The sequence below is a fragment of the Octopus sinensis genome, linkage group LG28 (assembly GCF_006345805.1).
Source record: "Octopus sinensis linkage group LG28, ASM634580v1, whole genome shotgun sequence".
NCBI classification, from domain to species: Eukaryota; Metazoa; Mollusca; class Cephalopoda; order Octopoda; family Octopodidae; genus Octopus; species Octopus sinensis.
In genome coordinates this window covers 9702122-9716108 of record NC_043024.1, presented here as the reverse complement: position 1 = coordinate 9716108, position 13987 = coordinate 9702122, and the positions used below count along the sequence as shown (strand labels likewise).

Genomic DNA, 13987 nt, shown 5'->3' with positions numbered 1-13987 from the left:
ACAGTAATGATGATGAATATGATGACAAAGATGATGACGATGATAGCAATAATTATAACGATGATAGCAATGATGACATATAACAAGAGGTTGGTTGACCATGAGGCAGAAGGCCATAGTGAGGACCTAGAAATGTTTTTGCGATATTAGATGAAATATGGATAGAATTTTTTGTCTTGAGAACTTACCTTGGCATTATTTAGACATTCAATTGCATTGTGTTTGGTGGAATCAAATTTTTCATCCTGATAAGAAGAGAAGAAAAAGACTGAATTACAAGGTTGCATTGAATTTCATACCTACGATCCATGGTATGCTGTGCTCACCTTGGATTGTAGGGTGACCTGCTGTGCTTGAGGAGACTTATCAAGTCAAGTACATCATCAAAGAAAATCAAATGGAAATTGTAGTTGTGATACCTGTGCCGGTGGCATGTAAAAAGCACCAACCGATCATGGCCGTTGCCAGCCTCCCCTGGTACCTGTGACGGTGGCAAGTAAAATGCACCCACTACACTCACAGAGTGGTTGGCGTTAGGAAGGGCATCCAGCTGTAGAAACACTGCCGGATCAGACTGGAGCCTGGTGCAGCCTCCTCGCTTCCCAGACCCTGGTTGAACTGTCCAACCGATGCTAGCATGGAAAACGATGATGATGATGCAATAAAACAATCCCTGAATGATATATTTGTCCAAGCCTTGATTACAAGCGAAAAATAAATGTAATAACCAAATATAACAATCTCTTTCTTGCAAGCCACTTGGTGACTTTGCCAGTGCTGGAGCCACATGAAAAGCATCCAATCCACATTGTGAAGTGGTTGGCATTTGGAAAGTCATCCAGCTGTAAAAACCTTGCCAAAACTGACCTCACCTGTGCTTGTGCCATGTAAAAAGCATCCAGTCAACATTGTGAAGTGGTTGGCATTTGGAAAGTCATCCAGCTGTAAAAACCCTGCCAAAACTGACCTCACCTGTGCTTGTGCCATGTAAAAAGCATCCAGTCCACACTGTGAAGTGGTTGGCATTTGGAAAGTCATCCAGCTGTAAAAACCCTGCCAAAACTGACCTCACCTGTGCTTGTCATGTAAAAAGCATCCAGTCCACACTGTAAAGTGGTTGGCATTTGGAAGGGCATCCAGCTGTAAAAACCTTGCCAAAGCTGACCTCACCTGTGCTTGTGCCATGTAAAAAGCATCCAGTCAACATTGTGAAGTGGTTGGCATTTGGAAAGTCATCCAGCTGTAAAAACCCTGCCAAAACTGACCTCACCTGTGCTTGTGCCATGTAAAAAGCATCCAGTCCACACTGTGAAGTGGTTGGCATTTGGAAGGGCATCCAGCTGTAAAAACCCTGCCAAAACTGACCTCACCTGTGCTTGTGCCATGTAAAAAGCATCCAGTCCACACTGTAAAGTGGTTGGCATTTTGAAGGGCATCCAGCTGTAAAAACCTTGCCAAAACTGACCTCACCTGTGCTTGTGCCATGTAAAAAGCATCCAGTCCACACTGTAAAGTGGTTGGCATTTGGAAGGGCATCCAGCTGTAAAAACCTTGCCAAAACTGACCTCACCTGTGCTTGTGTCATGTAAAAAGCATCCAGTCCACACTGTAAAGTGGTTGGCATTTTGAAGGGCATCCAGCTGTAAAAACCTTGCCAAAACTGACCTCACCTGTGCTTGTGCCATGTAAAAAGCATCCAGTCCACACTGTAAAGTGGTTGGCATTTGGAAGGGCATCCAGCTGTAAAAACCTTGCCAAAACTGACCTCACCTGTGCTTGTGCCATGTAAAAAGCATCCAGTCCACACTGTGAAGTGGTTGGCATTTGGAAAGTCATCCAGCTGTAAAAACCCTGCCAAAACTGACCTCACCTGTGCTTGTGCCATGTAAAAAGCATCCAGTCCACACTGTGAAGTGGTTGGCATTTGGAAGGGCATCCAGCTGTAAAAACCCTGCCAAAACTGACCTCACCTGTGCTTGTGCCATGTAAAAAGCATCCAGTCCACACTGTAAAGTGGTTGGCATTTTGAAGGGCATCCAGCTGTAAAAACCTTGCCAAAACTGACCTCACCTGTGCTTGTGCCATGTAAAAAGCATCCAGTCCACACTGTAAGTGGTTGGCATTTTGAAGGGCATCCAGCTGTAAAAACCTTGCCAAAACTGACCTCACCTGTGCTTGTGTCATGTAAAAAACGCATCCAGTCCACACTGTAAAGTGGGTGGCATTTTGAAGGGCATCCAGCTGTAAAAACTTGCCAAAACTGACCTCACCTGTGCTTGTGCCAGTAAAAAGCATCCAGTCCACACTGTAAAGTGGTTGGCATTTGGAAGGGCATCCAGCTGTAAAAACCTTGCCAAAACTGACCTCACCTGTGCTTGTGCCATGTAAAAAGCATCCAGTCCACACTGTAAAGTGGTTGGCATTTGGAAAGTCATCCAGCTGTAAAAACCCTGCCAAAACTGACCTCACCTGTGCTTGTGCCACGTAAAAAGCATCCAGTCCACACTGTAAAGTGGTTGGCATTTGGAAGGGCATCCAGCTGTAAAAAACCTGCCAAAACTGACCTCACCTGTGCTTGTGCCATGTAAAAAGCATCCAGTCCAGTCCAACTGTAAAGTGGTTGGCATTTGGAAAGTCATCCAGCTGTAAAAACCCTGCCAAAACTGACCTCACCGTGTGCTGTGCCACGTAAAAAGCATCCAGTCCACACTGTAAAGTGGTTGGCATTTGGAAGGGCATCCAGCTGTAAAAACCTTGCCAAAACTGACCTCACCTGTGCTTGTGCCATGTAAAAAGCATCCAGTCCACACTGTGAAGTGGTTGGCATTTGGAAGGGCATCCAGCTGTAAAAACCTTGCCAAAACTGACCTCACCTGTGCTTGTGCCATGTAAAAAGCATCCAGTCCACACTGTGAAGTGGTTGGCATTTGGAAGGGCATCCAGCTGTAAAAAACCTGCCAAAACTGACAACCTGTGCTTGTGCGCCATGTAAAAAGCATCCAGTCCACACTGTAAAGTGGTTGGCATAATGGAAGGGCATCCAGCTGTAAAAACCTTGCCAAAACTGACCTCACCTGTGCTTGTGCCATGTAAAAAGCATCCAGTCCACACTGTGAAGTGGTTGGCATATGGAAGGGCATCCAGCTGTAAAAACCTTGCCAAAACTGACCTCACCTGTGCTTGTGCCATGTAAAAAGCATCCAGTCCACACTGTGAAGTGGTTGGCATATGGAAGGGCATCCAGCTGTAAAAACCTTGCCAAAACTGACCTCACCTGTGCTTGTGCCATGTAAAAAGCATCCAGTCCACACTGTGAAGTGGTTGGCATATGGAAGGGCATCCAGCTGTAAAAACCTTGCCAAAACTGACCTCACCTGTGCTTGTGCCATGTAAAAAGCATCCAGTCCACACTGTGAAGTGGTTGGCATATGGAAGGGCATCCAGCTGTAAAAACCTTGCCAAAACTGACCTCACCTGTGCTTGTGCCATGTAAAAAGCATCCAGTCACACACTGTGAAGTGGTTGGCATATGGAGGGCATCCAGCTGTAAAAACCTTGCCAAAACTGACCTCACCTGTGCTTGTGCCATGTAAAAAGCATCCATCCACACTGTGAGTGGTTGGCATATGGAAGGGCATCCAGCTGTAAAAACCTTGCCAAAACTGACCTCACCTGTGCTTGTGCCATGTAAAAACATCCAGTCCACACTGTGAAGTGGTTGGCATATGGAAGGGCATCCAGCTGTAAAACCTTGCCAAAACTGACCCCTCACCTGTGCTTGTGCCATGTAAAAAGCATCCAGTCCACACTGTGAAGTGGTTGGCATATGGAAGGGCATCCAGCTGTAAAAACCTTGCCAAAACTGACCTCACCTGTGCTTGTGCCATGTAAAAAGCATCCAGTCCACACTGTGAAGTGGTTGGCATTTGGAAGGGCATCCAGCTGTAAAAACCTTGCCAAAACTGACCTCACCTGTGCTTGTGCCATGTAAAAAGCATCCAGTCCACACTGTGAAGTGGTTGGCATATGGAAGGGCATCCAGCTGTAAAAACCTTGCCAAAACTGACCTCACCTGTGCTTGTGCCATGTAAAAAGCATCCAGTCCACACTTTGAAGTGGTTGGCATATGGAAGGGCATCCAGCTGTAAAAACCTTGCCAAAACTGACCTCACCTGTGCTTGTGCCATGTAAAAAGCATCCAGTCCACACTGTGAAGTGGTTGGCATTTGGAAGGGCATCCAGCTGTAAAAACCTTGCCAAAACTGACCTCACCTGTGCTTGTGCCATGTAAAAAGCATCCAGTCCACACTGTGAAGTGGTTGGCATTTGGAAGGGCATCCAGCTGTAAAAACCTTGCCAAACTGACCTCACCTGTGCTTGTGCCATGTAAAAAGCATCCAGTCCACACTGTGAAGTGGTTGGCATATGGAAGGGCATCCAGCTGTAAAAACCTTGCCAAAACTGACCTCACCTGTGCTTGTGCCATGTAAAAAGCATCCAGTCCACACTGTGAAGTGGTTGGCATTTGGAAGGGCATCCAGCTGTAAAAACCTTGCCAAAACTGACCTCACCTGTGCTTGTGCCATGTAAAAAGCATCCAGTCCACACTGTGAAGTGGTTGGCATTTGGAAGGGCATCCAGCTGTAAAAACCTTGCCAAAACTGACCTCACCTGTGCTTGTGCCATGTAAAAAGCATCCAGTCCACACTGTGAAGTGGTTGGCATATGGAAGGGCATCCAGCTGTAAAAACCTTGCCAAAACTGACCTCACCTGTGCTTGTGCCATGTAAAAAGCATCCAGTCCACACTGTGAAGTGGTTGGCATTTGGAAGGGCATCCAGCTGTAAAAACCTTGCCAAACTGACCTCACCTGTGCTTGTGCCATGTAAAAAGCATCCAGTCCACACTGTGAAGTGGTTGGCATATGGAAGGGCATCCAGCTGTAAAAACCTTGCCAAAACTGACCTCACCTGTGCTTGTGCCATGTAAAAAGCATCCAGTCCACACTGTGAAGTGGTTGGCATATGGAAGGGCATCCAGCTGTAAAAACCTTGCCAAAACTGACCTCACCTGTGCTTGTGCCATGTAAAAAGCACTCTGTCCACTCTGCAGGGTGGTTGGTGTTAGGATGGGCATCCAGCTGTAAAAACCTGGCCAAAAGTGACCTCACCTGTGCTTGTGCCACGTAAAAAGCATCCAGTCCACACTGTGAAGTGGTTGGCATTTGGAAGGGCATCCAGCTGTAAAAACCTTGCCAAAACTGACCTCACCTCCACTGGCCCCATGTAAAAAGCACTCGGTCCGATCTGCAGGGTAGTTGGTGTTAGGAAGGGCATCCTGTCACAAAACCCATGCCAAAACAGACACAGCAACCTGGGGTAGCCTTCTACCTGGCCGGCTCCTGTCAAACCATCCAACCCATGACAGCATGGAAGGTGGAAGTTAAACGACGACGATGATGATGACGATAAGAAAGTGTGTAAATGACATAAAACTTACCTGAGGCATTTTATTATTTTTGTTGAACTGGTATATGGAATAGGCACGTATAGTGTCACCCATCTCTTCTCTTGTCTCCAGAGCCCTCTTCACCAACCACTGAAATATAAACAGGACATTGATTATATCAAACTATGTGGTTTCATTGATACTCTTTTACTCTTTTACTTGTTTCAGTCATTTGACTACGGCCATGCTGGAGCACTGCCTTTAATCGAGCAACTCGACCTCGGGACTTATTCTTTTGTAAGCCCAGTACTTATTCTATCGGTCTCTTTTGCCGAACTGCTAAGTAACAGGGACATAAACACACCAGCATCGGTTGTCAAGCAATGCTAGGGCGACAAACACAGATACACAAACACACACATACATATATACACCATGTCGTAGTAGGGAAATGGAGGAAACATGTAGACATTTTGGGCACAGTTGTTATGGTAACAGTGTACCTAGGACTACATCATGTTATGGTTTCATCCCTTTTTAAGACAATAAAGAGAGCGATTTGACTGCTCTTTCTAGCATTTCAAGTGACTGCATCAAGAGGGTCACCCCCTCCGCCTTAGTTTTTGTTCTTGCAGTTGTTGTGTCTAATCTTTTGTTAGCAAATGTTACTCATCAATATGACATGTCCATGCTGGAGCAATCTGTATGTACATGTGTGTGTGTGTATGTGTGTGTGTATGTATGTGTGTACGTGTGTGTGTGTATGCATGTCTGTGTGTATGTGTGTGTGTGTATGTGTGTGTATGTGTGTGTGTGTATGTGTGTGTGTGTGTGTATGTATGTGTGTGTGTGTATGTGTGTGTATGTGTGTGTGTGTGTATGTGTGTGTACGTGTGTGTGTATGTGTGTGTGTGTATGTGTGTGTATGTGTGTGTGTGTATGTGTGTGTGTGTATGTGTGTGTGTGTATGTGTGTGTGTATGTGTGTGTGTGTATGTGTGTGTGTGTATGTGTGTGTGGTGATGTGTGTGTGTGTGTGTGTATGTGTGTGTGTGTATGTGTGTGTGTGTATGTGTGTGTGTGTATGTGTGTGTGTGTATGTGTGTGTGTGTATGTGTGTGTGTGTATGTGTGTGTGTATGTGTGGGTGTGTATATGTGTGTGTGTGTATGTGTGTGTGTGTGTATGTGTGTGTGTGTATGTGTGTGTGTGAATGTGTGTGGTGTATGTGTGTGGTGTGTATGTGTGTGTGTGTGTATGTGTGTGTATGTATGTGTTGTGTGTGTTGTGTGTGTGTATGTGTGTGTGTGTATGTGTGTGTGTGTATGTGTGTGTGTGTATGTGTGTGTGTGTATGTGTGTGTATGTATGTGTGTGTATGTGTGTGTATGTATGTGTGTGTGTGTGTATGTGTGTGTGTGTATGTGTGTGTGTATGTGTGTATGTGTGTGTGTGTGTATGTGTATGTGTGTGTGTGTATGTGTGTGTGTGCATGGTTTGTTTGATTTGTGTCTTTTAGTAGTTTCAATCATTGGACTGCGGCCATGCTGGGGCACTACCTCCAAGGGTTTAGTTGAAAAAGTGAAGGCGTACGTGTGGCTGTGTGCTAAGAAGCTTGCTTCCCAACCACATGGTTCTGGGTTCAATCCCACTGTGTGGCACCTTGGGCAAGTGTCTTCTACTATAGCCGCGGGCTGATCAAAGCCTTGTGAGTGGATTTGGTAGATGGAAACTGAAAGAAGCCCATCATATATAAGTATATATATTTGTATCTATGTGTGTGTGTCTTTGTGTCTGTGTTTGTCCCCTCATCTGGTGGTGGCGTTTTTACATCCCCGTAACTTAGCGGTTCGGCAAAAGAAACCAATAGAATAAGTACCAGGCTTACAAAGAATAAGTCCCGGGGGTAGATTTCTTCAACTAAAAACCCTTCAAGGCGGTGCTCCAGCATGGCCGCAGTCAAATGACTGAAACAAGCAAATGGTAAAAGAGAATAAAAGTGTTTCTTTTAAAGCAAGTTGCCAGTGAAAGATACCACTAGTTTAACTCCAGGCAGATTTTCCACCAGCTGGTTTTCGATGCCACGTTCTGCATCCTTTGTACAGATACAGGGATATAAACAAACCAACAGCAAGAAGCGATAAACATATGAAAGCAAGTGCTTACCTGAACCACAGGGAATATGTGGATGAAATCCAGACCTTGAATTTGATGAGGCTCAATGCGGTGTGGGCATTTCATCTTGGGAAGCACGGACACGATTTTCTCGGTTAAAGCTCTGCGTTTTAAAAATTTAAAAAAAAAAAAAAGAAAGAAATAAAAAACAGAATGATAACATAAGAAAATAAGGGTCTAAAATTTTGGCACCAAGCCAGGAATTTCCAGGTGGAAGGGAGTAAGTCGATCACACTGATCCCAAGGGTTCAGCTGGTATTTATGTCATTTAAGGTGGCGAGCTGGCAGAAATGTTAGCACGTCGGGCGAAATGCGTAGCCGTATTTCGTCTGCTGTTACGTTCTGAGTTCAAATTCCGCCGAGGTTGACTTTGCCTTTCATCCTTTCTGGGTTGATAAATAAAGTACCAGTTACGTACTGGGGTCGATGTAATCGACTTGATCCCTTTGTCTGTCCTTGTTTGTCCTCTCTGTGTTTAGCCCCTTGTGGGTAGTAAAGAAATAGGTATTTCGTCTGCTGCTATGTTCTGAGTTCAAATTCCACCGAGGTCGACTTTGCCTTTCATCTTTTCGGGGTCGATAAATTAAGTACCAGTTACGCACTGGGGTCGATGTAATCGACTTAATCCCTTTGTCTGTCCTTGTTTGTCCTCTCTGTGTTTAACCCCTTGTTGGTGGTAAAGAAATAGGTATTTCGTCTGCCGTTACGTTCTGAGTTCAAATTCCGCCGAGGTTGACTTTGCCTTTCATCCTTTCGGGGTTGATAAATAAAAGTACCAGTTACGCACTGGGGTCGATATAATCGACTTAATCTGTGTGTCTGTCCTTGTTTGCCTTCTCTGTGTTTAGCTTCTTGTGGGTAGTAAAGAAATAGGTATTTCGTCTGCTGCTATGTTCTGAGTTCAAATTCCCCCGTGGTCAACTTTGCCTTTCATCCTTTCGGGGTTGATAAATTAAGTACCAGTTATGCACTGGGGTCGATATAATCGACTTAATCCGTGTGTCTGTCCTTGTTTGTCCCCTCTGTGTTTAGCCCCTTGTGGGTAGTAAAGAAATAGGTATTTGTCCCTTTGCTACTTTCTGATTTCAAGTTTCGCCGAGGTCGACTTTGCCTTTCATCCTTTCGGAGTCGATTAAATAAGTACCAGTTACGCACTGGGGTCGATATAATCAACTTAATCCGTGTGTCTGTCCTGTTTGTCCGCTCTGTGTTTAGCCCCTTGTGGTAGTAAAGAAATAGGTATTTGTCCCTTTGCTACTTTCTGATTTCAAGTTTCGCCGAGGTCGACTTTGCCTTTCATCCTTTCGGAGTCGATTAAATAAGTACCAGTTACGCACTGGGGTCGATATAATCAACTTAATCCGTGTGTCTGTCCTTGTTTGTCCGCTCTGTGTTTAGCCCCTTGTGGGTAGTAAAGAAATAGGTATTTATGTCATCCACTTCCATAAAGATGTAAGGCAAAGTCGACTTTGGTGGGGTTTGAACTCAGAACGTAAAGATAGAGGAAATGTGTTGCGACGTCACTGGTGTCAAGCTGTATCGGCCCCTTTGCCTTTCCCTTGGATGACATCGGTGGCGTGGAGTGGGGGAAATTGGCATGCATGGGCGACTTCTGGTCTTCCATAAAAACAACCTTGCCTGGACTTATGCCTCGGAGGGGAACTTTGTAGGTTCAATCCCTTGGTCATTCATGACCGAAAGGGGTCCTTACCCACCAGTTTACTCTTTTACTCGTTTCAGTCATTTGACTGCGGCCATGCTGGAGCACCGCCTTTAGTCGAGCAAATCGACCCCGGGACTTATTCTTTGTTAGCCCAGTACTTATTCTATCGGTCTCCTTTGCCGAACCGCTAAGTAACGGGGACGTAAACACACCAGCATCGGTTGTCAAGCAATGCTAGGGGGACAAACACAGACACACAAACACACATACACATATATACACATATACGGCAGGCTACTTTCAGTTTACCAAATCCACTCACAAGGCATTGGTCGGCCCGGGGCCATAGCAGAAGACACTTGCCCAAGATGCCACGCAGTGAGACTGAACCCATAACCATGTGGTTGGTAGGCAAGCTACTTACCACACAGCCACAAAAATTTTTTTTATAAAAGAAACAGAGAGGAGACTGCATATCTGTGGCCAAGAATCCGGAGCCTGTGTGTTCGAGTGATTTTATAACAATCAGATAACAGGGAACTTTTGTCAACTTACATTTTTTGTCCGATGCTGGAGTTTTCGGTGAACAGAAGGTTGATGTCAACATCAAAGTTACACGTGGTTATACACCAGGTCATTCCACCGACAACCTAAAGAAATAACAAAGGTGTTTCAGTAATGGAACAGAATTGAATTAGACAGGTGAGTGTATTTTACAAGCCCCTGGATCGACTAATGCCTTGTGAAGGAATCTGGTAGATGGAAACTGCAGGAAATCCATGATGCATGTATGTGTGTTTATGGTGTGTGTGTGTGTGTGTGTGGATGCCTGTGCATTAATGGTCGTATTTTGTGCTTGGCACTGCTTTAGCAATGCAATGGTAACACTGTCAACATTCCATGTCAACATTAGGACTGGCTGTCAAGCACTGTCAAAGTCCTCAAGAATGAAAAATTTTCTTAGCACACATATATATATACTTGCTTCCTAGCTACATGGTTTCGGGTTCAGTCCCTCTGCGTGGCACCTTGGGCAAGTGTCTTCTACCATAGCCTCGGGCCGACCAAAGCCTTGTGAGTGGATTTGGTAGACAGAAACTGAAAGAAGCCCATCGTATATTTATATATATATGTAGGCGCGGGCATGGCTGTGTGGTTAGGGAGCTTGCTTCCTAGCTACATAGTTTCGGGTTCAGTCCCTCTGCGTGGCACCTTGGGCAAGTGTCTTCTACCATAGCCTCAGGCCGACCAAAGCCTTGTGAGTGGATTTGGTAGACGGAAACTGAAAGAAGCCCATCGTATATTTATATATATATGTAGGCGCGGGCATGGCTGTGTGGTTAGGGAGCTTGCTTCCTAGCTACATAGTTTCGGGTTCAGTCCCTCTGCGTGGCACCTTGGGCAAGTGTCTTCTACCATAGCCTCAGGCCGACCAAAGCCTTGTGAGTGGATTTGGTAGACGGAAACTGAAAGAAGCCCATCGTATATTATATATATATGTAGGCGCGGGCATGGCTGTGTGGTTAGGAGCTTGCTTCCTAGCTACATGGTTTCGGGTTCAGTCCCTCTGCGTGGCACCTTGGGCAAGTGTCTTCTACCATAGCCTCGGGCCGACCAAAGCCTTGTGAGTGGATTTGGTAGACGGAAACTGAAAGAAGCCCATCGTATATTTATATATATATGTAGGCGCGGGCATGGCTGTGTGGTTCGGGAGCTTGCTTCCTAGCTACATGGTTTCGGGTTCAGTCCCACTGCGTGGCACTCTGGGTAGGTGTCCTCCACTATAGCCCCGAGCCGACCGGAGCTTTGTGATTGAATTCGGTAGGTGGAAGTTACTGCCATGTGTGTATGTGTGCGTATAGCTGCTCAGTGCTTCTCCGAAAGAGAGAGAGGGATATATATATATCATCATCATCGTTTAATGTCCACTTTCCATGCTAGCATGGGTTGGACGGTTCAACTGGGGTCTGGGAAGCCAGGAGGCTGCACCAGGCTCCAGTCTGATCTGGCAGTGTTTCTACAGCTGGATGCCCTACCTAACGCCAACCACTCCGTGAGTGTAGTGGGTGGTTTTTACATGCCACCGGCACAGGTGCCAGGCGAGGCTGGTAACGGCCAAGATCGGTTGGAGCTTTTTACGTGCCACCGGCACCGAGGCCAGTAGAGGCGGCGCTGGCAATGGCCACATTCGGATGGTTCTTTTACATGCCACCGGCACTGGTATCACAACTACAATTTCCATTGATTTCGATTTCACTTGCCTCAACAGGTCTTCGCAAGCAGAGTATATATATATATATAGTTAAAGAAGTGATTTTAAATTCTCAAAGGCAGGATATTGCTAATAATATATCCTGAACAGGATAAGCTGCCCTTATCTTGCAGAAAAAAGTGTTGCCCAACACTTTTTTCTGCAAAATAGAGGTAGCTTATCCTGTTCAGGCTATATTATTAGCAATATCCTGCCTTTGAGAATTTAAAATCACTTCTTTAACTTCTTAAGACATCTCAAAGCTTCTAAAGCAAAACTTCATTTGTTTGTTTACGTTCATCGAAATTTGAATTTTATATATATATAAAATGTCTCATTTATAACTTCATATTGACATACTATACATGGCTAATATAGGTAAAATGAGACATAATTATCTGCATGGCCGAAACAGCTGTAAGATATAGTGTATATTTATATCTATTTATATTTATTTATTTATATCCTCTTATAATGATTGTACCTATTGTATTGTATTACTCATTCATGTACGCTGTTTTGTTATATATTTTTATGTTTAACCTTAATGTTCTTACGTAGTGGTTTAATAAAGTATGTGATTGGGTATTATCTGGTAGTTGATTAATGATTTAGATGTATTTCTCCATTTTCTTATTTTGTATATATATATATATATTTAGTGAAGGGAAGAAATGGAGCTGAACGAAGATTCTACAGAATTCCTTTTATTACTTTCTACACATGTTTCAAAGGCCGCAAATTCCCAAATTCGGATTGAATAAGGAGACCATTCTGCAGCTTTCTCTTCAGGAAAATCCAGGAAATCCTACCTGATTTGACCGTGGTTTGACCTAGGTTTATTCCAACGGATTTTTTCGTCGGCCTTCACCCACTCTGACGTCAGCGCATATTGAGAGACAGTTTTGTGCCATTTTTAACATGGGCTCCTAGGGAGCGTTTTGTTTGAAAAGCTTGCTGCGCATTTGTTTTGAGATTTTAAATTCCTGGATTTTCCTGAAGAGAAAGCTGCAGAATGGTCTCCTTATTCAATCCGAATTTGGGAATTTGCAGCCTTTGAAACATGTGTAGAAAATAATAAAAAGGAATTTTGTAGAATCTTCGTTCGGCTCCATTTCTTCCCTCACTAAATATATAAAACTTCAATTATCCGCGCTAAAGCACGGGGGCAAAACCCCATGGTCGTAACCTCAACCATGTCTTTTCTGGTGTGATTTTTGCTACACAGGTATCGGTTAAATTTTGAATAATCCGTAACAAGATAATTCATTTATCCATTTCATTAAATATATATATATATATATATTAAATTAGAGAAAAAAACCACAATTAGGCAAATCAAGCAGTGAAAAACATAAACCAAAACGTAAAAATAAAAATATTAATAAAATATATAAAATATAAAATTTTAAATTTTAATTATTTCAATTTAAAATTATTAATTTATATATATATTTTTTATATATAACTATCAAAAAGTATTAAAAAGTTTATTATAAGATAAATAATATATATATATAAGCACACACGTACACACACATAGATAGATAGTGTGAGAAAGGAACAGACGGGGAGAGCGAGAGATGAATATAAACATATATAAATAACAATATATGGGGATGTATATGCGTGTGTGTATGTATATATACGTTTTTACATATTCATGTCTCCCCTGGCCCTCGTGCCGGTGGCACATAAAAAGCACCATCCGTTCGTGGCCGTTTGCCAGCTCTGTCTGGCACCAGTGCGGGTGGCACATAAAAAGCACCCACTACACTCACGGAGTGGTTGGCGTTAGGAAGGGCATCCAGCCGTAGAAACACTGCCAGATTTGACTGGGCCTGATGAAGCCTTCTGGCTTCACAGACCCCAGTAGAACCGTCCAACCCATGCTAGCATGGAAAACGGACGCTAAATGATGATGATGATGATGATGATGATGAAATAAATTTTCTATAAATTTCTATATATGTAAATGTCTATATGGATGTCTCCCTCTCTTGTTCTCATATACATTATTCATAAAGATTTGTATATGTGAGCATGTGGGGGTTGTGTGTGCTTTTATGGTGCACATGGTAACATCAGCTGATTTTAGTGCTGTAACAGGGTGCACATGTAGGAAGTGAGCTGTAACAAAGCAAGTAATAACCTGTCTGTCTGTGTGTGTGTGTGAGAGTCTGTCATCAGCTGTTTTTGGGGAAGTGGTACAGACTTACCCTACAATTTTAATATAGTAATAATGAAATTATTGTATATGATGCTCAGGTGCAACACAACCTTAGTTGTGACTCACTCTGTTGGATCAGGGTTAAATATATAAATATTTATAGCATTGCGTGTGCGTGTGTGTGTGTGTGTGTGTGTGTGTGTAATTAATGTATATATATATATATATATATATATACTCTTTTACTTGTTTCAGTCATTTGACTGCGGCCATGCTGGAGCAC

At 43.7% G+C, this 13987-nt stretch overlaps 1 protein-coding gene across 4 annotated transcripts in view; it reads right to left on the bottom strand.

Moving 5' to 3' along the window:
* The window catches only part of LOC115225834 (coiled-coil domain-containing protein 93), a 70144-nt gene that overhangs the window by 33564 nt on the left and 22593 nt on the right, over positions 1-13987 (bottom strand). For all 4 annotated transcript variants that reach the window (XR_005004131.1, XR_005004133.1, XR_005004132.1 and 1 more), the window contains exons 3-6: positions 9839-9933; positions 7612-7723; positions 5500-5598; positions 189-245 (exon numbers count right to left, since the gene is read on the bottom strand). Coding sequence is in view for 1 of the 4 variants with exons in the window: in XM_029796816.2 (XP_029652676.1) it covers positions 189-245; positions 5500-5598; positions 7612-7723; positions 9839-9933 (363 nt within the window). In the remaining 3 variants the exon portion in view is untranslated. The remainder of the gene's footprint in view (positions 1-188; positions 246-5499; positions 5599-7611; positions 7724-9838; positions 9934-13987) is intronic.